A 24,008-nucleotide genomic window follows, 5' to 3' on the forward strand; every position below is an offset into this window, starting at 1 on the left:
TGGTTATTTCTTGATAGATACTCTGTCCTACAGTGTCGCTACTGTTAAGGAGGCATATAAACTACATTCACCAGTGGCTTCTTTCCCTTGCTATTTCTCAACTCCACCCAAAATGATGCCATATCTCTTCAGAGGCAAGATAATTTCTCACTACTGTACTGATCTCATCCTTTATTAAGAGAGTTACCACATGGCAGCACGGTGGCCTAGTGGTTAGCACAACCGCCTCACGGCGCTGAGGTCCCAGGTTCGATCCCGGCTCTGGGTCACTGTCTGTGTGGAGTTTGCACATTCTCTCCGTGTCTGCGTGGGTTTCACCCCCACAACCCAAAAAAAAATGTGCAGAGTAGGTGGATTGGCCATGCTAAATTGCCCCTTAATTAGAAAAAATAATTGGGTAATCTAAATTTATAAAAAAAAAAGAGAGTTACCACACAACCTTGTCCTTTCTTTCTATCCTTCTAAAATGTCCAATATCGTTAAATATTCAGTTAACCTTGCAACCACATATCTATAATGGTTATCATGTCATACCCATTTATTTTGATTTATGCTACCAATTTATCCAGCTTCTCACAAATATTGTGTGCATTCAGATAATGCGCCTTTACTTTGTCTTTAGTATTTTCCCATCTCTAGTTCTACTTATTTGTGCACTTTCTCTTTCTCATCACACTCCGATTTTTACCGGTATCACTGCCCTACATTATTAACTTGTCCTTTCTTGCTAACATTCTAAATCTCCCCTCAAGTGAACCCTCCTCTCTACTCCTTAGTTTGAAGCCCACACTGCAGCCAGTTAGTCTAATCCCAGTCCAGTTCTATTGAAGGATGTCCCAAATACCTCTTTCCTTAGATTCCCTACTGTGCAGAAGGAGGCTATTCAGCCCATCAAGTCTGCACTGACCCTCCAAAAGAGCACTCTACCTAGGCCCACTCGCCCTGTCCTATCCCTGTAACTCTACGCATTGATCAAGGCCAATCCACCTAACCTGCACATTTTTGGACTTTGGGAGGAAACCGAAGCATCTACAGGAAACCCACGTAGACATGGGGAGAATGTGGAAACTCCACACAGATAATCACCCAATGACGGAATCGAACCGGGTCCCTAGTGCTGTGAGGCAGCACGCCAAACACCAGGCCACCGCTGCAGGATTTTCCTCAGGACTGGTGCCAGTATCCTATGAAATAAAACACAATGGAAAATGCTACCTCTATGACTACATTCCTTTTTACTCCCCTTGTATCCGGTGCTGTGGTCAATTTGATCAATCTCCTTGCAGCCTCATCCAAAAAGGCTGCAAAAATCTCAGATCTGTTGGACAAGTCTAAGAGCTGAGGCTCCTCCGATGTTATCTTCTGGATTCCCTGAAGCATTTCTAATCACACCCCCTTGCTCTTGACCACGGACTAAATCCGCTGTACCTACTGTTAAGATTGCCTCCTGGAACAAAGTGTCCAGGCAACTTTATCCCTCCCTAATGCATCACAGTGTCTGGAGCTTGGACACCAGTTCATCAACTTTGGGTTGAAGTTCGTTGAGCTGCAGACTCTTAGTGCACATATGGTTGCTGTGGATTGTGATGTTCACCAGCTCACCTGCTACATCTGCAACACATCAACTCCTCTGCCATCTTTATTGTATTTTGGTTTTAGAAGTACCACTCAATAATTTGTGGTTAAATTGAGTAGTTTAACATTAAACTATCAATTTAATAGAGGCAGAGCGGTTGTTTCCTCTGGCCACCTTGGGTTCATAGGCTTAGGATAACGGGTTGTGAGCTGTGGATTTTCAGTCAAGTATATTCAAAGGAGGGATCAATAGCTTTTTAGGCACCAAGGGAATCAAAGTTCATGGGAATAGGGTGGATAGCAGAGTTTAGTTCAGCCATGATGTTAGTGAATGGCAGAACGGGCTCAAAAGGCTGTATTGCTTACTACTATTCCTATTTCTTAAGTTCTATTGAGACTTGCCTTTTTAAAAAATATATTTTTATTGGCATTTGTATTTAAATACAGAGCTTCGCAGAAGACAAAGAACAATGCAAGTACAACGGTAATAGATGTTATCACAATAAAAAGGACAAAACATGAGTCCCACACTGTCACCATGTCTGTGACTGAGGTCCCAGTACTATTTTACATTATTTACAATAGTCTGCACTCGTTGGAATTTAGAAGGATGAGGAAGGATCAGATTTAAACTTACAGGATACTGAGAGGCATAGATAGAGTGAACATGGAGAGGATTTTTCCACTAGTAGGAAAGTCTAGAACCCGAGGGCACAGCCTCAGACTGAAGGGACAATCCTTTAAAGCTGAGATTAGGAGAATTTCTTCAGCCAGAGAGTGCTGAATCTGTGGAACTCTTTGCCGCAGAAGGCTCTGGAGGCCAATCACCGAGTGTCTTTAAGACAGAGATAAATAGGTTCTTGATTAATAAGTGGATCAGGGGCTATGGGGAGTAGGCAGGATAATGGAGATGAGAAACATATCAGTCATGATTGAATGGCGGAGCAGACTCGATGGGCCGAATGGCGGGAGCGAGAGAGAGAGTGTGAATGGTGGAGGGAGTGGTGCAGTGGCCCACACTCGGGAGAGACATCCCCGTACAGGGGGCCTTCTCAACTCGGACCCAGTTCACCTCCGGTTCCTTAGCCACTCCCCTAACCCTCTCCGCGTTTGCCGGCCAGTGGTAAAATAGAAGGTTCAATAGGACAAGGCCTCCCACGTGCCGCTTCTGCTATAAAATCGTCTTATGTACCCTAGGAGCGCTCTCACACAACCCCCCGCCCAACCACTACGCCTCCTGCTGAAGGTCATGATTAACTTGACGACCCTAATGAAGGAGTTGGGGATGAAGATTGGGAGTGATCTGAATAAAAAGAGAAACCTAGACAGCATATTCATTTTAATTGTCTGTATCCTTCCAGCCAGTGAAAGAGGGAGCGAGTCCATCTCTGCAGGTCCCTCTGCACCCCTCACATCAGGCTGGAGAGATTCCATTTGTGGAGCCTATTCCAGGTGTGGGCCATTTGGATCCCCAGGGATCTGGTTTGGGTCACTTTAAACGGCAGTTCCTCCAGCTCAACTCCTCCCTCTCACCGATTTACCAGGAAAATTTCACTCTTTCCCAGCTTGGGTTTGTAAACCGAGAAGGCGCTGGAGTCCCGAAGGAGTCCAGTTATCTTTCACATGCTGGCTAGGGGCTTAGATACGTAGAGGAGCAGGTCATCTTCATAGTGCAAGATTCTTTGCTTTCTGCCCCCTCTCCGATTGACCGTCCACCAATCCTCCAATACAAGGGCGACAGCCAGCAAACCGATTGCCAGTGGAAACAAGAGCGGGGATAATGGGGACCCCTGCCTTGTACCCCTAGGCAGTTGGAGGTATTCGGAGCTGGTGGTGTTCGTCCATACACTTGCCATAGGAGATTGTACAGGAGCTTCACCCAGGCAGTGAACCCCGCTCCGAACCCAAACCAATCAAGCAACCCTGGACTCCACCCCCCTTTCACCCTTTGTTTCCCCTGAATTTCTGTTTCCCCTCCCTTCTGCCAGACATTCCCTCCCTCCTGTGAGGCGCACCACGGCCTCCTCCTTTGCTGTACTCCCATACACCAGCTTGCTCGCTAGTGTAGCGGCTCCCCTACTAGCCAGGTTCCCCGATTTAAACTCTGACCGCATGTTCCACAACCCTTCCCCCGCTTTCTCCGCACTTTGCCTATGTTTGTCTCTGCCCCGCTTGTCTTTTTGCAGCCCACATTCTGGCCATCGACTTCTATCGATGTCTGTCCAGTCAATTCTTCTGGAGAAACCTGTTGGCTTCCTCCGGGGCACCGATGTAATGTTCGTTCCCCTGGTATGTAACCCGTAGCTTGGCAGGGTAGAGCATGTCAACCACACCCCAATTTTGTACAGGGGTGGTACTGTTGAATTTGGCTCGACGCTTGGCTTGGTCTGCCCCTACGTCTTCGTACAAGTGGATGGAATCTCCTTTCCACTTACACCCTCTTGCACCTTCCGACCACCTCAGGATCCACTCTTTGTCCTGGTATTTGTGCAGCCTCACGATTATCACCTGTGGTGACTGCCCCGCTTCGAGCTGCTGTCGAAGCGTACTGTGGGCATGATCTACCTTGCGGGTGCTTGGTGAAGCCCTTCACACCGACCAGCTTCCCGAGCATCACTGCCACATACACTGTTGGGTTCCTCCCCTCGTTTCTTTCCAGCAGCCCCACGATTCCCAAGTTCTGTCGACGTGATCTGCTCTCCTGATCATCGATTTTTTTCTTTTAACCCCTTCTGGGTTCTGATCAGGCTTGCCACCTCGGCCTTGAGAGCCTCGATCTGGTCCCGTTGGTCCGTGATGGTTTTCTGAGGTCTCTTGCCGTTGTCTCCTGGGGCACTAGCCCCTGCTCCTTCTGGGTCATTGCATCACTATAGGAGCTGTTGAAGTCAACAATGTGACAAGTGGTGTTCTTCAGGGATCTGTATTTGGACCCGAGCTTTACACCATGTACGTTAATGACTTGAATGAAAGGATATTGAGCTCATCATCTACATTTTTAGATTATTTTCTCTCAGGAGATGTAGTGTATTATGTAGACTGGAACAGGACGTTACAATAGGATACAGACAGACCAGGTGAGGGAATAAAACTAGATTGATGGAGTTTATTGTGAGAGTGTGTGAAGTCACTCACTTTCGATCCAAGGAAGATGATTTGGAATACCTTAATGCTGAGAGGCAAGGTGCTGTAAAGCTATGCAATTTAACTATCCATATACAGAAATGAGTCAAAGCTCACAAGTACAAAAGACATTTTAAAAAAGCTAATAGAATCTTGGCTCTGATCTCAAGACTGTTGAAATATAAATGCGAGGAAGTGGTGATTCAGCTGTATGATCCTTGGACAGCCCCCACGTAGAGCACTGCGTTCAGTTTTAGGCACTCTGATATTTATATTGCACTTGGAAGGGGTACAATGTAAATTCATCAGGAGTATATTAGGTTTAAAGGATTAAGTTAGGAGCACAGGTTGCATTCATTTGGTTTCTATTCTCGAGTTGAAAACTTTGAGGGATGATCTAATTCAGGTCTTTAAAACAATAACGGGACTTGATAGGGTAGATATCAGAAAAAAAGTGAGATAATCCAGAACAGAGGGGTGGGGCATAACCATAAAATTAAAGCTAGGCCACACAAAAGATAGTGGAAATAAGGAACTCTATCGTCCAAAAGGCAGTGCATGCTGGGGTCAATTGAGGTTGATGTATTTTTCAGATACGGATATCAAGGATGTGAAAGGCAGCAAACAGAGTTGAGGTACAGATGAACCATTAGTTTATTCTGTCATAGTTTAAGAACCTGAATGGCCTACTCTAGTTCCCATGAAACAGAAAAAGTAATAACCCAAAAAGTAGGGGTTATTATTTACATGCTGACATTTAAATGGGTATGATCTATCCCATCAGGAGAGATTTACCATGGTTTATCAAGCATGCAATATGTGATGAATGTTCTGAGAGAAGTGGTCGCAATTTCTCATCAATTTGGCATTGGTGTTAATGGTGAAAGTCAAGCTAAACAACACATATTGAAAGTGGCTAACGAATTACTTGATTTGCACATGTAGTGTAACACAGCATGTGCAATTCCTGGGTTATTATTTTTCTCCTGTACATAAAACTGAATCTGCATCTGAAGTGACAGATTCTCAAATAGGAGGCAGGCTTTATGGGTTGGTTAAAATACCAAGGCTAATCATGAATGCATCTGAAATGAGGCTGATAGATGAATCCAAACCCCACCCTCATCATTTTAGTAGGTATCTAGAACTGCATCTAAAGTGCTGCAACTTCAAGGCTGCGGACTGGGTTCTTGAAAATTGAATTAAAATGAGCGGCTCTCTTCTTTTTTTGGCAGTTCAGACACAATGGGCTGAACGGCCTCTTTCTGCGCCAGAAGTTTTCTGTGGTTCTAAGGTTCCTGGATGACATCAGGATGAAGTGTTATAACTTAGACAAAGGTAAGCTTATGTTAATGCCTAAATAGAAGATCAAAGGACGGATATGGATCATGAGGCCATCTGTGGCAAACTGCCTGTAGTACATGTGCCCTGTTGCTATCACAACATGATGTAAATATGGTGCGACATCTGAAATTAATATGCAGATGGATTAAAAACAGTACAGATGGAGAAAAGTCAACCTGGTTGCTGCTGTAAACTCATGCACTTACAAGAACTGGTCAATAAAGGGTTGTGACTGAAATTAGACAGAAAGACATTATGTGGGGAAGAAGTACATACATTTATTTTCTTTCATATCTCTCAATTTGAAATGGTGTGCATGACATCATGTTTTAACAGCTTTGTGGCCTCAGAATTGAAAGCCATGCTTCTGACTCACCGCTGCAGTTAGAACAGCTAGGTTGGTTCATCAGCATGATCTATTATAACTAAGAGCTTTCTTTTTCTGGGCAACTTAGCTTCATAAGACCAAAGCAGCACTGGAAGGGAATGGTTTTGGGGGAAGAGCCCTGTGGCCCATTGATGCCCTTCCAACTGGTATTATTAGCTGGTAAGAATTAGATTACTCAAAGTGGGATCCCACAATAACCCAGGTCTATGCCTGTGGCATGTACTGTGCATAGCAAACTTATAGGGAACATCACAGCATCCAGGTGAATAAAGAAAGACATCTATGTAACAACACGTTGCCATGTTTGTATGATAATATTAACTTGCTCTCTATTGTCCGACATGCTCTCACCACAAGCAGAGTTGCTGGCACATCTCATGAACAAGATTACATAGAACGTACAGCGCAGAAGGAGGCCATTCGGCCCATCGAGTCCGCACAGATTTGACTCTGGTTGGAACCTGTTCAGACTCTTGCTGAATGTTTTCAAATAGCTGCTGCAAAGAGGTGTTTCAACCTCTTCCTTGTCTTCAGACAACACTGTTCTGCTTTAAAATATTATTACTCTTTTTTTTACACTATCCTACTTGGAAAGAACTGTGGAATCAAGAGTCAGACAGATTAGGGCTCAGATCCTCTGTCTCTCTCTCAAACCTTCTCCAAACTCGTCTCTGCCTTTCTGAGCTCCACCCAGCAATGACCACATCTCCCGCCGGGGTGGAGGTTTGACTCGGGTTGTTGGCAGATGGAGGTTTTTGTGATCATTGGGGAAGTGATCAATCAGAATGGGGAGGTGTCGGCGGGCATTTTTTAGGAAGCACTGAAGGCAGTGCTTTAAATTAGACATGCTGATAACGGGGAGGGCGGTAGGGCAACTGCGTAGGGCAAGAGGGGCGTAATACGAGTATAGGGAGAAGGCGAGCCGCATGCTGGCGCACCAGCTGCGATGGCAGGCTGCGTCCAGGGAAATATTGAAGATCCGGACTGGGGCCGGGGCTGGGGATGTGGTGTCAGAGCCAGGGAAGATAAATGAGGCTTCAGAGAGTATTACCAGGGACTTTATGAGGCAGACCCAGGAGGAGAGGAAGGGGACATGGGGTGGTTTCTGGACAAGCTGGAATTTCCCCAGGTGGAGCAAGCAAAGAGGCAGGCGTTGGAGGAGCCCCTGGGGCTGAGGGAAGTGCTGGATAGTATCAGGGGTATGAAGTTGGGGAAGGCCGCTGGGCCGGATGGGTAACCGGCAGAATTTTATAAGGAATTTGCGGCGGTCCTGGCAGCACATCTGTTGGGGGTGTTTAACGAAGCATTGGAGAAGGGGGAGTGGCCGGAGACGATGATGCAGGCAGTATTCACACTAATCCCAAAAAAGGGAAGGATTCGGTGGAATGTGGGTCGTACAGACTCATATCACTATTGAATACGGATGTGAAAGTATTGGCTACGTTATTGGCGGGGAGGATGGAGGATTGTGTCCCGGGGGTGGTTGCAGAAGATCAAACAGGCTTCATGAAGGGCAGGCAGATCGCGAGAAATATAAGATGGCTGTTGAATGCGGTGATGAATCCGCCGAGAGCTCTGGTACAGGAGGTGGTGGTGTCCATGGACGCGGAGAAAGCATTTGATCGGGTGGAGTGGCGGTACTTGTTCGAAGTTTTGGGTTTGGCGCCACATGTGGCGCCAAGAGTGAGGGTGAGGACGAATGATATAAGCTCACGAAGCTTTGACTTGCACAGGGGTACGATGCGGGGTGCCCGCTGTCGCCGCTGCTGTTTGCGCTGGCCATAGAGCCATTGGCTCTCAAGGAGTTGGCAGAGTGGCAAGGGATAATGAGGGGACAGAGGGAGGATCGGGTGTGGCTCTATGCCGATGACCTCTTGCTGTATGTTTCGGATCCATTGGAGAGTATGGGAAGGATCATGGGCCTGTTGGGGAGGTTTGGAGGGTTCTCGGGATACAAGCTGAGTGTAGGGAAAGGCGAGGTATTCCCGGTGAATGAGCTGGCACAGTGCGCTAATTTAGGGGGGGGGGGGGGGGGGGGGGGTGCCATTTACAGTAGCGAGGAATAGGTTTAGGTACTTGGGGATTCAGGTAGCGAGGGAATGTACGGGGCTCCATAAGTGGAACTTAACGAAGCTGGTGGAGGAGGCCAGGGAGAATCTTAAGAGGTGGGATACACTGCACTTAAATTTGGCGGGGAGGGTCCAAGTGGTGAAAATGAATATTCTGCCGAAATTCTTGTTTAGCTTTCAGGCTCTCCCGATCTTTATACCAAAGTTCTTTTTTCGGAAAGTGGACACAATCATCTCTGACTTTGTATGGGCGGGGAAGGTGACGAGGGTGGGGAGGACCCTGCTACAGAGGCAGAGGCAGAGGCAGGGGGGGGGGGGGGGGGGGGGGGGAAGAGCTGGCGTTGCCAAACTTGCTTCATTATTATTGGGTGGCGAATGTGGACAAGGTGCGGTGGTGGTGGGAAGGAGAAGGGGTAGAGTGGGTTAAGATGGAGGAGGAATCTTGCAAAGAGTCTAGTTTGAGGGCTATGGTGACGGCAGCATTGCCAATGGCTCCGAATAGGTATTCAGGGAGCCCAGTGGTGCAGTCCACGGTGAAGATATGGAAACAGCTGTGGAGACATTTTAGGGTGAAAGGGATGTCGGTGCTAACTCCGCTGTTCGTGAATCATGGATTTGAGCTGAGGGGGGATGGATAGTGTATACAAGAAGTGGAGGGAGGTGGGGCTGGTCAATGTGAGGGATTTGTATTTGGAAGAAGGGTTCGACAGTCTGGAGGAGCTAAGGGAGAGGGTAGAGCTGCCGAGGGGTAGAGAGTTCAGGTAACTACAGGTTAGGGACTTTGCACGAAAGGTCTGGAGGGTGGAAGGGATGTCGGTGCTAATGCCGCTGTTCGTGAATCATGGATTTGAGCCGGGGGGGATGGATAGTGTATACAAGAGGTGGAGGGAGGTGGGGCTGGTCAAGGTGAGGGATTTGTATTTGGAAGAAGGGTTCGACAGTCTGGAGGAGCTAAGGGAGAGGGTAGAGCTGCCGAGGGGTAGAGAGTTCAGGTAACTACAGGTTCCCTAGATTGCCGGGGTACACCCTGCTGGAGCGACTGCTGCTTCTGGATTTGGAAGGGGAGGGAAGAATTGGGGATATATGGAAGTGGCTGGGGGAGCAGGGAGGCGAGTGGGTGGTTAAGATCAAGGAGAAATGGGAAGCGGAGTTGGGAATGGAGATCAATTGGGGAATATGGAGTGTGGCACTGCGAAGGGTAAACGGGACCTCCTCTTGTGCAAGGATGAGCCTGATACAGTTTAAGGTGGTGCACAGGGTGCATATGACTCAGGCGAGAATGAGTGGGTTCTTTCAGGGGGTAGCAGATGAGTGTGAGAGGTGTGGGCGGTGGCCAGCGAATCATGCGCACATGTTTTGGGGTTGTGAAAAATTGGGAAGATTTTGGGCGGGAGTGTTCGCGGTCTTAGCCAGGATAGTGGAGGAGGGAGTGGACCCGGACCCTTTGGTGGCGATATCTGGGGTCTCAAAGAAGCCGGAGCTCATGGAGAGGCGGAAGGCCGATGTCTTGGCCTCCACCTCTCTGATTGCACGGCGACGAATTTTGCTGAAGTGGCGATTGGCATCGCAAACGGGGGTAGCAGCATGGTTGGGTGACCTGTATGACTTCCTGCGGTTAGAGAAGATAAAGTATGAGTTAAGGGGCTCAGCAGGGGAGTTTGAGAAAAGGTGGGGGATGTTTGCGACCGTGTTTGAGGAGCTCTTCGTCGCAGGGGGTTGGGTGATGGGGAGGGGGAGAGTGAAAAAGGAGAAAAATCTGTACAGACTGTATAGTTGATTATTGGGAAGAATGTTTCCCGGGGTGTTTATTTCCCGTAACCTACTTTGATACAAGTTAGTTTTTTTTTAAATGACCACATGTCTCCAAGCTGAAAACTCACTGGGCCATTTGTGGCGGGTTTTGCTGTGAGTTTCCCACCGCTATCTAATAACCTTCCGTCACTTTTCTTTGGGCCCTCGGGAGTTTGTCACTGGTTGAGCCCACTTTGATTTTTTCATCACTGGGAGCTGAGCTCAAGAGATCAGGCTGCCATTTTGAAAGGGTGCCCCGCTAAGTGAGCGTGTGGATCTTGCCCTACCCATAGGCAATGTCACCCCCCACACACATGTGCATTAATTCACCCTCCAGAGGAGGCTATCCCGCTATGGGGTGCCTGGAGCCCCCACCTCAGGCCGCGCCTCATGTCTGCTTACAGTTCCCCCCCCTTCTTGGACCCCCACCCATTACCCCTCCACCAACTTCGCAGATGCCCCTTTTTACCTGCCCAACACCCTGAACCCTCCATACCTCTCTCCACCCTCCTTTCATGGGCATGGGTCCCTTGGGCTCTGAACCTTGGTAGTGCCACCCTGGCACCATTGCAATGCCACATTAGGAGTGAGTGGCTTGAGATGCCATCCAGTCAGTACCAGGTTGGCAGTGCCAAGGTGCCTGCATTTCGGGAGGAGGGCCAGGGTGCTACCCTGCTCTATCCCTGATCATCCTGCGGCCTCCGATGGCCCCAGACACCCCCCCCCCCCAACCCTGGTACTGCTGCGTCTTGTTCACATTTGCGTGGACCAGTACTGAACATCGCCTGGCTGTGGCCTCCCTGGGGACTTAACCTACTTAAGCATGTGCGGCCTGGTCCCACCAATTGTGGGTGCATTTCTGGTTGCGCCGCCTTGCGCAACTTGGGTCGATCTCACGAGGCGTTGTGGCTGCTGGGAAGCCTGGGGGAGACTTCATCCTGCATCTACAGGCCCGCCGCGCTCCCGGTCAGACGTGACGTGGCCGGTCAATCGTGCCCATTATTTCTGTAGGCTGCAAAAGCACATCAACTCCCCAGGGTCAAATCCATTCGAGTATTGTGACAGCACCAACACCAAACCCATTTGAGTATTTCCCACTGTAATTGTTTCTCCGGCACCCAAATGTATATTTACCTCCCCAGTCTCCAACCCCCCTTCCCCCCCACAAACAGTTGCCTACTTATGTGTTGTAAATAATTTTGCCAGTTGTACAGAAATGAAAATCGCTTATTGTCACAAGTAGGCTTCAAATTAAGTTACTGTAAAAAGCCCCTAGTCGCCACATTCCGCCACCTGTTCGGGGAGCCCGGTACGGGAATTGAATCCGCACTACTGGCATTGTTTTGCATTGCAAGCCAGCTATTTAGCCCACTGTGCTAAACCAGCCCCGAAAGTTGCTGCTGTTGAGCTGGTGCACAATACCCGACCAGTTATTCTATTTTATTTTTTATTATTACTTTTTTTTGGTATGTTTGGGTGTGCCCTTCTCTTCTATATATGTATGCACGTATATATTTCTTGTTCTGTGTACATAATGATAAATATACTTTGTTCATAAACCCAATAAAAAAACATTTATAAAAAAAACTCCCCAGGGTCTTCCCCAGTCAAACCAGGCATGAACCCAGACTGATAAACACATTCCTAGTCAATTTTACTTACTGTTTCTGAGAAGCAAATCAAAATCCTTTTTAAACAAACACATTTTAACCTCATCTATAATCCAATTTTCCTAACATCTCCCAATCATCACAGTAGTCGATTTAAATGAGCTCAAATTTATCCAGGGTCCGAGGTTGGAGGCCAGCCAGGAGATCATTGGAATAATAGCATTTTGAGGTGACAAAGGCATGGATAAATATTTAAGCAACAGATGAGCTAAAACAGGGACAGAGACAGTTCATGTTATCGAGTGGGAAGTAGGCGGTCTTAGTGATGGAGAGGATAAAGTATTGAAAAATCAGCAAAGGTTGCGAACAGTTTGGTTCAACCACTGACAATGGCCAACTAGTGGAATGCAGTCAGTAGCTAGGAAATGGGGTTTGTAGCGAATAGCAAATATTTTTTTTAAATTTAGAGTACCAAATTAATTTTTCCAATTAAGGGGTAATTTAGCATGGCCAATCCACCTCACCTGCACATCTTTAGGTTGTGGGGTTGAAACCCACGCAGACACGGGGAGAATGTACAAACTCCACATGGACAGTGACCCAGGGCCGGGATCGAACCTGGGTCCTCAGTGCTATCGGCAGCAGTGCTAACCACTGTGCCACCGTGCCGCCCCGGCGAGTAGCAAAGATATTGGCTTTGGCTCAAAATGTACTGGGGACAAATTTTGTTCATCTAATACTGACTATTAGATGAGCAACACGAAATGAAATGAAATGAGAAATCAGGGATTGTGGAAGAATCAAATGAGGTGGTGGTGAGGTAGAGTTGGACATTATCAGTGAACATGTGGAACCTGATATACTTTTGGATGATGTTGCTGAAGTGCAGCATGAAAATGAGAAACAGAAAGCAGAGAAAGATGGGACTCCAGAAGTAATAGAATGAGTGCGTGAAGAGATGCCTTGCAGTTTAAGGTAACAAACCACCACTTTCATGGGTGACCATGAATAGGCAATAAATGAGACTGTGCCACGGTCTCCCACATCACGTGAACAAAACGATAAATGAATATTCAAAAATTACACACTAATGACTGGATAATTTCTCAAAACGTTAAGTACTTCCTTAAAAAATTGCTATTAGCCAAAACACCGATGCTGCTGTGTTTTTTTCAAACTCTTTAAAGTGAATGATTTTTATTCCCCTCCCGTATGATCAGGTGGTGCTCTACTTTCTAAACAGTCAATTTACCTTAAATGTAGCTGAAAGAAATTTACCGCTGAAACACACTGGACTTTAACTAAATGAATGTACTCAATAATTATTTGCTACATTAAGCCTTTGTACTCATTAAACATATTAGCAATAAGTGCTCATTCCTTTATTAATGTTGATAGGATTAATAAAGAAAAGTTACTCCAACCAGAAACCATTACCAAGTGCAATTGTCCATTGAAGGTTTACATTTCACACCTATTTTACTTGTAGCACTTTTGAAGACTGCATTTAAACACCAACTTTAGGGTTTCGCAAATTTGATGCTAGATTATAAACACAAAGGCAGGCATGTGGTCTGATTGCTGATTTTATGTCGAGTGGAGGAATTTAGAGCCTTAATACAGTGTAAAAATGGTCTCTTAGCAGTTCAGCTTATATCTCCACTTTATTGCAGGCTGCCTTAAACCTTCATGAACTCATAACATCAGAGGACTTGAAACTGGTTCAGAAAAACAAAAGTGTGAACTGCTTTCTGATGAAAAATTAATGACCTGAAAATGTAAACTTTGTTTCTCTCTCTATAGATGCTGTTGGACCTGTTGAGCATTTATGGTATTTTCTGTTTTTAGTTCGGAGTACAAAAGAATGGGACCACGTGCTCATGTTTGCTCAGGTCATCCATGTTTGAAGTGGCATGACAATGGGAGTACTTGTCTAATGGAAACAATGTACTTTGTTCAATTTCAAACTGTTGTTGAAAAATGCAATATAAGGAATTTCATCAGAGCTAACCAATAAAAGCAAAGTAGTGTTCTTTGGAGGCAGGATGTATTTCTATTTCAAAACTTAAAATACTTAAAAGAACTGCTTATGAAACAAATTCCACTGAAGTCTAACCTGGATGAGGTATGCTGGTACGGTAATAATGCAGGCAGAGAGAGATGTTCTGAGAAGTCCACGGAGTGCATACAGAAATTTAGTAAGACTGTAAGCATGTTCGATGTTTTCACTCAGGCCAATATCCTCTCCCCACAACAGTGAGCCGAGTGAATGGATTCCTATCCGCAGGATATTCCTCTGTTTAGTCTGTATGAAGATAAGTGCAAATGACTGTGACAAAACAGCAGGGCTTTGCTTATAAATGACACCCTTTCCACCCAGTTCACATTCTAACTTATAAGAGCTATAACAGCTACTGGACAGGTGACAAGGCTCTGAAGTTTCTGTCTGGACTTGCTTTCCAGCTGCCCAACGGCTCATAAAACAGCTTGTTTCCTTGGCATATCAACAGGGAAGGATACCAGTAGGACCTTAATAAGAGCTACACTTTTGCAAAGCCTACATAGCTGCTAGCAAAGTGCCAAGAAAGGATCAGCGTATGCTAGACTTCCAGCTGGTTTGGGCCAAGATTCTGTTAACAAAAGCTGCCTGTGGTATCATATTGATTCATGCTACCAAAATGGGTAGTTAATTTTACACTTTTACTTTTATGGAGAAACCTGTTGCTTAGACACAGAAAAAGCAATGTACAATTTTTTACTCCTTGATCATAAGCACTCATGACAAAAAAAAACACTAGTGACAAAAAAAGCATTCTGGAAGAGCACAGTGAGATAAAGGCAATGTGCAAAGACGAATCATAGCAAATATAAAAGCAACCTTATTGTGAAAGTCTTTTCAGTTAGAAATGACTTTGTTGCAAGGTTCTTAGGGTGTATGTGTGTCACTTCACCAAATATGCTGTTGCTTTCTCTGAGATTTCCTGCTTTATAAGACCTGTCATGTTGTGCAGAAGCAGCTAAGCACACTGTACTGTGGGAACTGTTATGACATGCCTGTTGCCATGGTTACCACTGGGAAGGGGAGAGGTGCCTGTCAGGGACCAATTTACTTCTCCAAAGGGGTTTTGCCTCCACAGGGAAAGGCAGCTTGTCCAAATCTGTGCCGAAATCTCAGTAGAGATTGTGAGCTGAGCAATAACAAGCTAAATTAACATAAGTATTCTGAATAGCTAAAGTTGCTATTAAGGGTTTTTCAGTTTTAGAACCCGTTTCAGCTAACTTTGTCAATGCTGTTGCAAAGTTGACTGCGCAGCCTCCTACAAAACTCTAATTAGTTGATCATTCCCTACAACAAAATGAAAGTTTCTTGCCACAGTATCCTCAAGGCTACAAATTTTACAACAGAGATATTTTCATTACAACATCAACATAAAATGTCTAATATGGCTTAATGTGGATTTGGGCTAAGCCACTTTCTTGACTGGACAGCTCCTTTTAGGTGCTCAGTGACTAATGATGCCAGAGCACACTGCTTATGCACATCAATGCTCGGACCCAATAGAGTTGAGGAAAGCTCAAAACGTGAGGCAAATGCATATTAACATATGACCCATACACTGTCTTTGCAATGCTTGTTTACTTCATCCTTGCTTAGAAACAGCTTGTTCATTGTTGATTATTCCAAGCCCTTCCGGCTGCACCCTGGAGAGCGCTATGAAAACAACATTAGTTACTTGATTACAAAAGACACTAAGGGCTTGTGCACCATACCTGGGGACAGGCTCCATCAAATCCTTCCTCACGGATGATTCTTTGTATGGATCTAAGCAGCTTGACATAACCAAAGTTCATATTACTGTCAAAAAAATGGTGTAAAAATTGTGAGTCACAAATGTAAACAATTTGCTTTTGCACTCAATTGGTAATTTTATGCACTTGATGAAAAAGGATATTCGAAATACACAAATTTGCACATCGCAGTTTTCTAACAATAAAAAAAGAAACATGTTCTTGTACTATTTTCTAAGAAACCCAAAGGAAAAGGTGATATTTGTTTAATCTAAGATCGTATGGATGAATTTTCCTAGTTGAGAAACTCAGCTAAATGCCAATGCAGATAACTTTTGGTCAGCATGTAACTTGTGCAATAAATATTTTGCTTGGACTACAATTATATTTGGAAATCTACTACCCTAATAGAAGCAAATGAACGCTCAATATTTTGCACTGACTTGATGGAAACCTTTTCTTTTTTTAAAAATTTAGAGTTCCAATTAAAGGGCAATTTAGTGTGGCCAATCTCCCTAACCTGCACATTTTGGATTGTGGGGGTGAAACCCACGCAGACACAGGGAGAATGTGCAAAGTCCACACAGGCAGTGACCCAGGGCTGGGATCGAACCCGGGTCCTCAGTGCCGTAGGCAGCAGTGCTAACCACTGCACCACCGTGCCGCCCCAAATCTTTTCAAGCAACACTATAACACGAGAGAAACTTGCAAAATAAGTAATATAGCTATTCATAACATAGACTCAATGTAACGGATTTGCCAAAATAAGAATGTCTTAGATTTTCAGCAAAGCATGAAAAAACGTGACTTTTGCTCTCCAATGGTTGTTCAAGAAGTTGCACTAGTTCCATTTACAAGTAGTAGTCCCAAGCCTAAACAAAATCTTAATTTCAGTCTAAACTGCTTAAGTGAAAAGTAAAAATGAACTAATAAATTAACTTCACAGCACAGCCATATAAATAAAATGTGCCCTGGGAGTCAGCAGTCGCTGCTCTTCTATTAACTACCTCAGTGACCTGACACCATATGAAAAGGATAGTCTTCAGAGACAAAGATGCCTTAATTATGTCAGGCTCACTTACCTCCTAGAAAATTAATGATTTAATGAAGCAACTTAAAAGATGAAACCACCACAGCATTTCTGTGTTAAATCATAGATTAATTAACATATCGTTAATGAACTGCCACAGCAAGCACACCTGATCAAAATCCTAGTCACCTGAGCTCAGCTTGTTGAAAATTTGTAATTTTGACAAAAACAACCTTTCCAAAAATGATTCTGCTCCATAAATTGTTATCTAAAAATAAACTAAGTTTTGTAGCACAACTGTTTTAGTCAAGAACAAAATAGTAAAGCACAAAGATTAATCAAAAGCTGTTGAGTATGAACAAAGATGGACATGACATTGGCAGACATCAAATTGCTCCCAATTTTAAATATATTTGCAAAACATATTGGTATAAAATAATAGTAGATGTTAGGCTTAATTTTCAATATGTTAATATTTGACATGTTCACCATTGGCATGTTTTAAAATGTACATTGTGAAATGCCCACTCAAATAAATCATAATAAGTGAATGTGTGTGTGAGGTGTAATGAACTCCAATTGGCTTTATTGGTTGGCCAATTGGAGTATGAGCTCCCTCAATGATAGCTCATTGAGGGGGCCCATATAATCACCTGTGTAGGCTTTGTGAGCCAGTCTTAAGTTGACTGGACTGCTAGCAGCACTATTTGTAGCTGCTCCTGTAATATCGTTATTGTAAATAAATATTGGTGTGGTGACGGAACTCCTGCCTCCCGTGGATTACTACACGAGGCAAAACATATTTCCACAAGGTGGCTAAATAAAATAAAAGACAAAAGCAAGCTTTGGGCTGCTTGCATCTGGAAACATTTTGACAATGTCACTTTGCCAAATACCTATTCCACAACAAAATGTTAATTTTCATTCATTTAAAAGAAAACTTAGCTAACCTTCCATTGTTATATGAGTTACCAACCCTCTTCAAGTGAGTAGAAACTCCGTATACTGTCATGAGACTGTCTATTGAAATAATATTGAAAATAAAATTTTTCAAATTTCAATTAACAGGAAATTTTGCCATTTGAACTGAGACAGCAAACTGCCTAAAAATGCAAGGTCACATTCCAAGGTGAGAAACAAACAAATCACCCTCCGGAGCTGTGAAGAAGGAGAGACATTTCTTATAATCCAAGCACCTATTGTCACTGAGGAAAAGGCATTAAAAATGTAAAATATTAATTACTGAAAAAATAGCTGCCAGACAGACATATCCAAAACCTCTTGAAAATACACAATGGGTGAAGTATTTCCAGGCAAAGCTGCCAAGCCATTTGAGAGAGATTGCAAGCATCACGAAAGTCTTTAGTTGAGGAAACAAGCTGAAGGCTGCTCTCTCCTCCTCTTTCTCCTTTGGAATAAACCTGCTTTGAGAAGCCAACTTTATCAGAAGTCCATCAGCGAACTGAGATTGTTTAATACTTACAACATCATCTCCATCTAACTGCATCCAAGAAACCAGCTAAATCAAACAGGCTGCAGCGTTTTGAATATACGCATTAAGGGCAATAAAAGGGGCGACCCGGTGGCACATGGTTAGCACTGCTGCCTATGGCACTGAGGTCCCGAGTTCGATCCCTGGGTCACTGTCTGTGTGGAGTTTGTACATTCTCCCTGTGTCTGCGTGGGTTTCACTCCCACAACCCAAAGGTGTGCAGGTTAGGTAGATTGGCCATGCTAAATTGTCCCTTAATTGGAAAAAAATTAATTGGGTACTCTAAATTTAAAAAAAATTAAGGGTAGTCAAGAAAACTTAATGGTATATCCTTCTACCTTTTCTTATGGGACTTCAACTCCCCTTATTACTGATACCTGTGTGTGTGAGCCTAATGACTGCATGAGGACTGAATGCTTGACATCGCGTTTTCTATTATTTTACTTGGGTTTAGCGGTTGATAAATTTGCTTTTTGACTCAAGAAAACCTTGTTTGATTGGCTCCTTATTGCTCACAACTTAAATCGTTGAATGCATCCTGATTCGGAAAAGACAGAATCCTCATGAAAAAAAAGCTTAAATCTTTATTGTGACCAACTAGAGAAGTTGAACAGAAGGTAGCCAGGTCACCTCTTCTCACTTGGTTGTCACAAAATATTTAAATACTGCCTGCAGACTGAGAAACTAGTGAAAATGATTTATGACCGATTATTGGAATTTGTTAAGTATGCAAATATCAGAAATATTCATTTAGCTCTCAAAGCATACACAACATAAAATGCCATTATTCTCCTTTGCTTGATAACAATATAGTTGCCCACCAACCCCGGCAAAAGAAAACAATCTTCTCATTATGGACTTTTTTGGCTGTTAAAAGGAAAAAAAAAATAATTGTTACAAGCTTGAGACAATTTAAATTGAATCTGTAGCACTGTGCCAACAGTTAGCTAGTACTATACAATAAAAGCAATCCACCAATTCTGAGGTTGGAAAAATTATTTCACCATTGCAGTTAAAAAAGTTAATTAGCTTAAAAATGTAATTAAGTGAAGAGACCAGCAGAAGTTGAGGCCAACCTGGTATGCTAAGTACCTGACAATTTCCATTATCTTCAAAGGGAGAACTTTCTCTCTTACATGGTGAATTGAGGTATAACTATACAATGGTATAATTATCATGACCTCAATGCTAATATTACTGCCTTGAGATCATTGCAAGGCACATTTACATTTTTAAGAACCCAATTTGTGGAGGTGGTTTTACTCAATCCTCAGTACTGTCTTTCAGCACAGGTAACCATTGTATGAATGCTCAACACTGCTGGCAGAAATGGGGAGCAAACCATTCAAAATCACCTGCATGAATTTCATGCAGTGTTAAAAAAGAACACTCTGGAGTGGGATGATAACTATACTTAAGGAATATTAGTAATGTAACTACCATAATTAAAATATAATGAAAAATAACTTCTGGTGGCGGCGATGAGTGAGTGAGCCGCACATTCGGTGGCTCTCACTCCGGCGGGATTTGAGGACCTGGTTCCCCGGTTTTATGGGGCTGTGGAGCGCTGGAAGGATGGCCACGGAGGTGCTGAAGAGCGGGCAGAGCTGTATGGAACCGCGGGAGAGCAGAAAGCAGCGAAAATGGGAGAGGAAGGGACAAAGGCAAGGTGCAGGGGAAGCTGACCTGGGAGCAAAGATGGCGGACTTACGGACCTCGGACCCGGCGATCCACCAAGCGCTGGAAAACATGCTGCAGGTGATAAAAAGCAATTTTGAGTCGCTGAAGTGGGATAACTTGGACCCACTTCAGAAGGCAGTGAATCAATTGAACCAGAGACTGGATGCTCAGGACGAAAAAGTTAAGGAGCTGGGAGAGGCGGTGGGGGAGCAGAGGGATGCGCAGACGATTGCTGCGCTAGAAGTCGATGGGTTGAAGGAGAGACGGAGAAGACTGCTGGACAGAGTAGAGGAACTGGAAAATAGAGCCCACAGACAAAATCTGAGGATCATCGGCCTCCCGGAGGGGGCTGAGGGAGCTGATGCCACAGCGTTTGTGGTTGACCTGTTGATGCAGCTGATGGGGGCTGAAGCCTTTCCGTGACCGTCGGAGCTGGAGGGGGCACACAGAGTACAGGTGAGACAGATGCGTCCGGGGGGTCCCCCCGTCCGATGGTGATCAGGTTCCACAGGTTTGTGGAGAAGGAGCGAGTGTTGCAGTGGGCAAAGAGCGCTAAGAGCAGCACGTGGAATAACAGTGTTCTTCGTATTTATCAGGACCTAAGCCAGGAGGTGGCCAGGAGGCGACCAGCCTTGAAACAAGTTAAGGAGGTGTTATTCAAAAAGCACGTGAAGTTTGGTCTGCTCTTCCCGGCTCGTCTTTGGGTTACGCATCAGGGCCAACACCACTACTTCTCCGAGCCCGAAGAAGCGATGGACTTTGCGAGGGATCAGTGGCTGGTCTCGAAAAAAGGACCCACGGACGCAAGCTAGGGTCCGAGAGTTACCGTTTGAGGGGATGCCTACTGTGCCTGGACTGTTGGTTGACTGTTTACTGCTTTAAAGGTGCCATGTGGTGTATTTTTGGGCAGCTTTTGCCTGTGGGGGGGAGGTGATTCCCCCTCCCCCCCCCCCCCCTCCCTCTCGTATGATCTTTTTCCTTTTTTGTTGCTTTTCTCTTTTTTCTGCTGTTGTGGATATTTTTTGTTGTGTTCTCTGGGTGTGCTGGAGCCTTCATTGTAAGGCGAGCCAAGAATGGTGTGGCGCATGGGCCGGGGGCGGCCCAAGAAAGGTTATGGCTGACCGGCGTGTTTTCGGGGTGGGAGGCAAACAGGCTGATCACCTGGAATGTCAGGGGACTAAATGGGCCAGTTAAAAGGTCATGTGTGTTCGCGCATTTGCAGGTTCTAAAGGCGGACGTAATTATGTTGCAGGAGACACATCTGAAAGTGTCTGACCAGACTAGGCTAAGGAAGGGCAGGATCCACTCGGACTTGGATTCGAAGTCCAGGGGGGTAGCAATTATGATCAGTAAGCGGGTTCAATTTGAGGCGGAGGGCGTAGTCGCAGACAGCGGGGGCAGATCCCTTATGGTAAGGGGCAAGTTGGAGGGGAAGACAGTGGTGCTGGTGAACATATATGCTCCGAACTGGAACGACGTTGACTTTATCAAAAGAGTGCTGGGGAAGATCCCGGACCTAGACTCACTTAAGTTGATAATGGGGGGGGACTTTAATACAGTCCTTGACCCGGGGCTAGACCGGTCATGTCCCAGAACGGGTAGACTCCCAGCAGTGGCAAGGGAGCTGAAAGAGTTCATGGAGCAAATGGGGGCAGTGGACCCATGGAGAGCCAGATAGCCGACGGGAAGGCGCTACTCGTTCTACTCGCATGTGAGGTGATTGGGGACGATCAGACAGGGTTTGTGAAAGGCAGGCAGCTGACAGCTAACTTGAGAAGATTGCTTAATGTGATCACAATGCCCCCAACGGGCAAGGAGGTGGAGGTAGTGGTGGCAATGGATGCTGAGAAGGCCTTCGACCGGGTGGAGTGGGGCTATTGGTGGGAGGTGCTTGGACGGTTTGGGTTCGGGGAGGGACTGGTTAATTGGGTCAGACTATTGTACCAGGCCCCAAAAGCTAGCATTAGGACGAACAGGATAATGTCAATTATTTCAGACTACATCGCGGGACCAGACAGGGATGCCCACTCTCCCCGTTGCTGTTCGCGCTGGCCATAGAGCCATTGGTGATTGCGCTGAGAGCTGCAAAGGGGTGGAAGGGAATGACCAGCGGGGGGAGGGGGGGGTGGAACACAGGGTCTCTCTCTCTATGCAGACGACCTGCTCCTGTACGTGTTGGACTCACTGGCCGGGATGGAAAATATACTGGAAACATTGAGGAAGTATGGCCGGGTCTCAGGGTACAAATTAAATACGGCCAAGAGTGAGATGTTTGTTGTGCAGGCAAGGGGCCAGGAGAATAGACTGAAGGAGCTGCCATTTAGGCTGGTTGGCGAAAGTTTCCGGTACTTGGGGATACAGGTGACACGACACTGGGGCAGGTTGCATAAGTTAAATTTGACTAGAGTGGTGGAACAAATGAAGAGGGAGTTTCGGAGATAGGATGCACTCCCGCTGTCACTGGCGGGGAGGGTGCAGACTGTAAAGATGACAATCCTCCCTAGATTCCTGTTCATCTTCCAGTGCCTTCCGATCTTTATCCCACGGTCATTCTTCAAAAGGACTGGCAAAATCATCCTGAGCTTTGTCTGGGCGGGAAAATCCCCGCGGGTGAAGAAGGCGATGCTTGAAAGGAGCAGCAGCGAGGGAGGACTGGCATTGCCGAGTCTGATCAACTACTACTGGGCGGCTAACATAGCCATGATAAGGAAGTGGATGGTGGTTACGGGGTCTATCTGGGAGCGACTGGAGGCGGCTTCGTGCAGGGGCACCAGTTTGGCAGCCCTGGTCACGGCTCCCCTACCGCTTTCGCCGGCCAGGTACTCCACCAGCCCGGTAGTGGGGGCAGCCCTGCGGATATGGGGCCAGTGGAGGAGGCATGTAGGGGAGGTGGGTGCCTCTGTCTGGGCTCCAATATGTGATAACCATCGATTCGCCCCCGGGAACATGGGTGGAAGGTTTCGAACATGGCGACAGGCGGGGCTGAGGAGGGTGGGCGATATGTTCCTGGAGGGTAGCTTTGCGAGTCTGAGGGGTTTGGAGGAGAAATTTGGGCTGGTAAGGGGAAATTTCTTTAGGTACTTACAGATGCGGGACTTTGTACGGAGACAGGTCCCATCCTTCCCATGCTTCCTGCCAATAGGGATCCAGGACAGAATAGTCTCTAGAGGAGAAGGAGGAGAGGGTAGAGTCTTGGATATTTACAAGATGCTCATGAAGGGGGAAGAGTCCCAGACGGAGGAACTGAAACTCAAATGGGAGGAGGAGCTTGGCGGGGAGATGGAGGACGGGGTGTGGGTGGAAGCCCCGAGTAGGGTAAACTCAACCGCAACATATGCCAGGCTCGGCCTGATTCAGTTTAAGGTCCTTCACCGGGCCCATATGACGGTAGCTCGGATGAGCAAATTCTTTGGGATAGAGGACAAGTGCGCTAGATGCGCGGGAGGACAAGCGAACCATGTTCACATGGTTTGGGCATGCCCTAAGCTTAGGGGGTACAGGGAGGGATTTACGGGGGTCATGTCCCGGGTGCTGAAAACAAGGGTGGTGATGAGTCCAGGGGTGGCAATTTTCTGGGTTTCGGAAGACCCGGGAGTCCAGGGGGAGAAAGAGGCCGATGTTCTGGCCTTTGCTTCCCTGATAGCCCGGCGGCGAATACTGCTGGCATGGAGGGACTCAAACCCCCCCGAAGACCGAAATATGGCTTTCGGACATGTCACGTTTTCTGGGTATGGAAAAAAATTACGTTCGCCTTGAGGGGATCTGTATTGGGGTTTGCCCGAAGGTGGCAATCATTCATCGACTTCTTCGCGGGAGGGGGGAGGGGGGGACGGAGATTAGAGGAGAGTAGGAAGGATACATAGGCGGGTAGTGTCTATGGGAGAGGAACGAGTGTGTGCATTATGGTTTGATTGAAGTATTGGTTTTCCGTTTGTAGTATTGTGTGAAGCAAATAATGGCATGATGGGAAAACTAGTCAAGTCTTCTTGGTACAAGTGAATTTAAACTGATTTTCATATAACCTAAGGCCCAGAATACAGAGACAGCCGAGGTCAGCATGTCTTGGGAACTGGGTGACTCTGAGAGTCTAGATAAGGCTTGGAGCTAGAAGTAGTCTTTA

General features: G+C 45.9%; 1 protein-coding gene across 3 annotated transcripts in view; it reads right to left on the minus strand.

Annotated features, from left to right (window-relative positions):
- elp4 (elongator acetyltransferase complex subunit 4) overlaps positions 1 to 24,008 on the minus strand; it is a 459,315-nt gene that overhangs the window by 244,915 nt on the left and 190,392 nt on the right. For all 3 annotated transcript variants that reach the window (XM_038807869.1, XM_038807868.1, XM_038807871.1), the window contains exons 6-7: positions 15,669 to 15,753; positions 14,014 to 14,202 (exon numbers count right to left, since the gene is read on the minus strand). In XM_038807869.1, the coding sequence (XP_038663797.1) occupies positions 14,014 to 14,202; positions 15,669 to 15,753 (274 nt within the window). The remainder of the gene's footprint in view (positions 1 to 14,013; positions 14,203 to 15,668; positions 15,754 to 24,008) is intronic.

Source organism: Scyliorhinus canicula, chromosome 9, assembly GCF_902713615.1.
Source record: "Scyliorhinus canicula chromosome 9, sScyCan1.1, whole genome shotgun sequence".
Classification (NCBI taxonomy): Eukaryota; Metazoa; Chordata; class Chondrichthyes; order Carcharhiniformes; family Scyliorhinidae; genus Scyliorhinus; species Scyliorhinus canicula.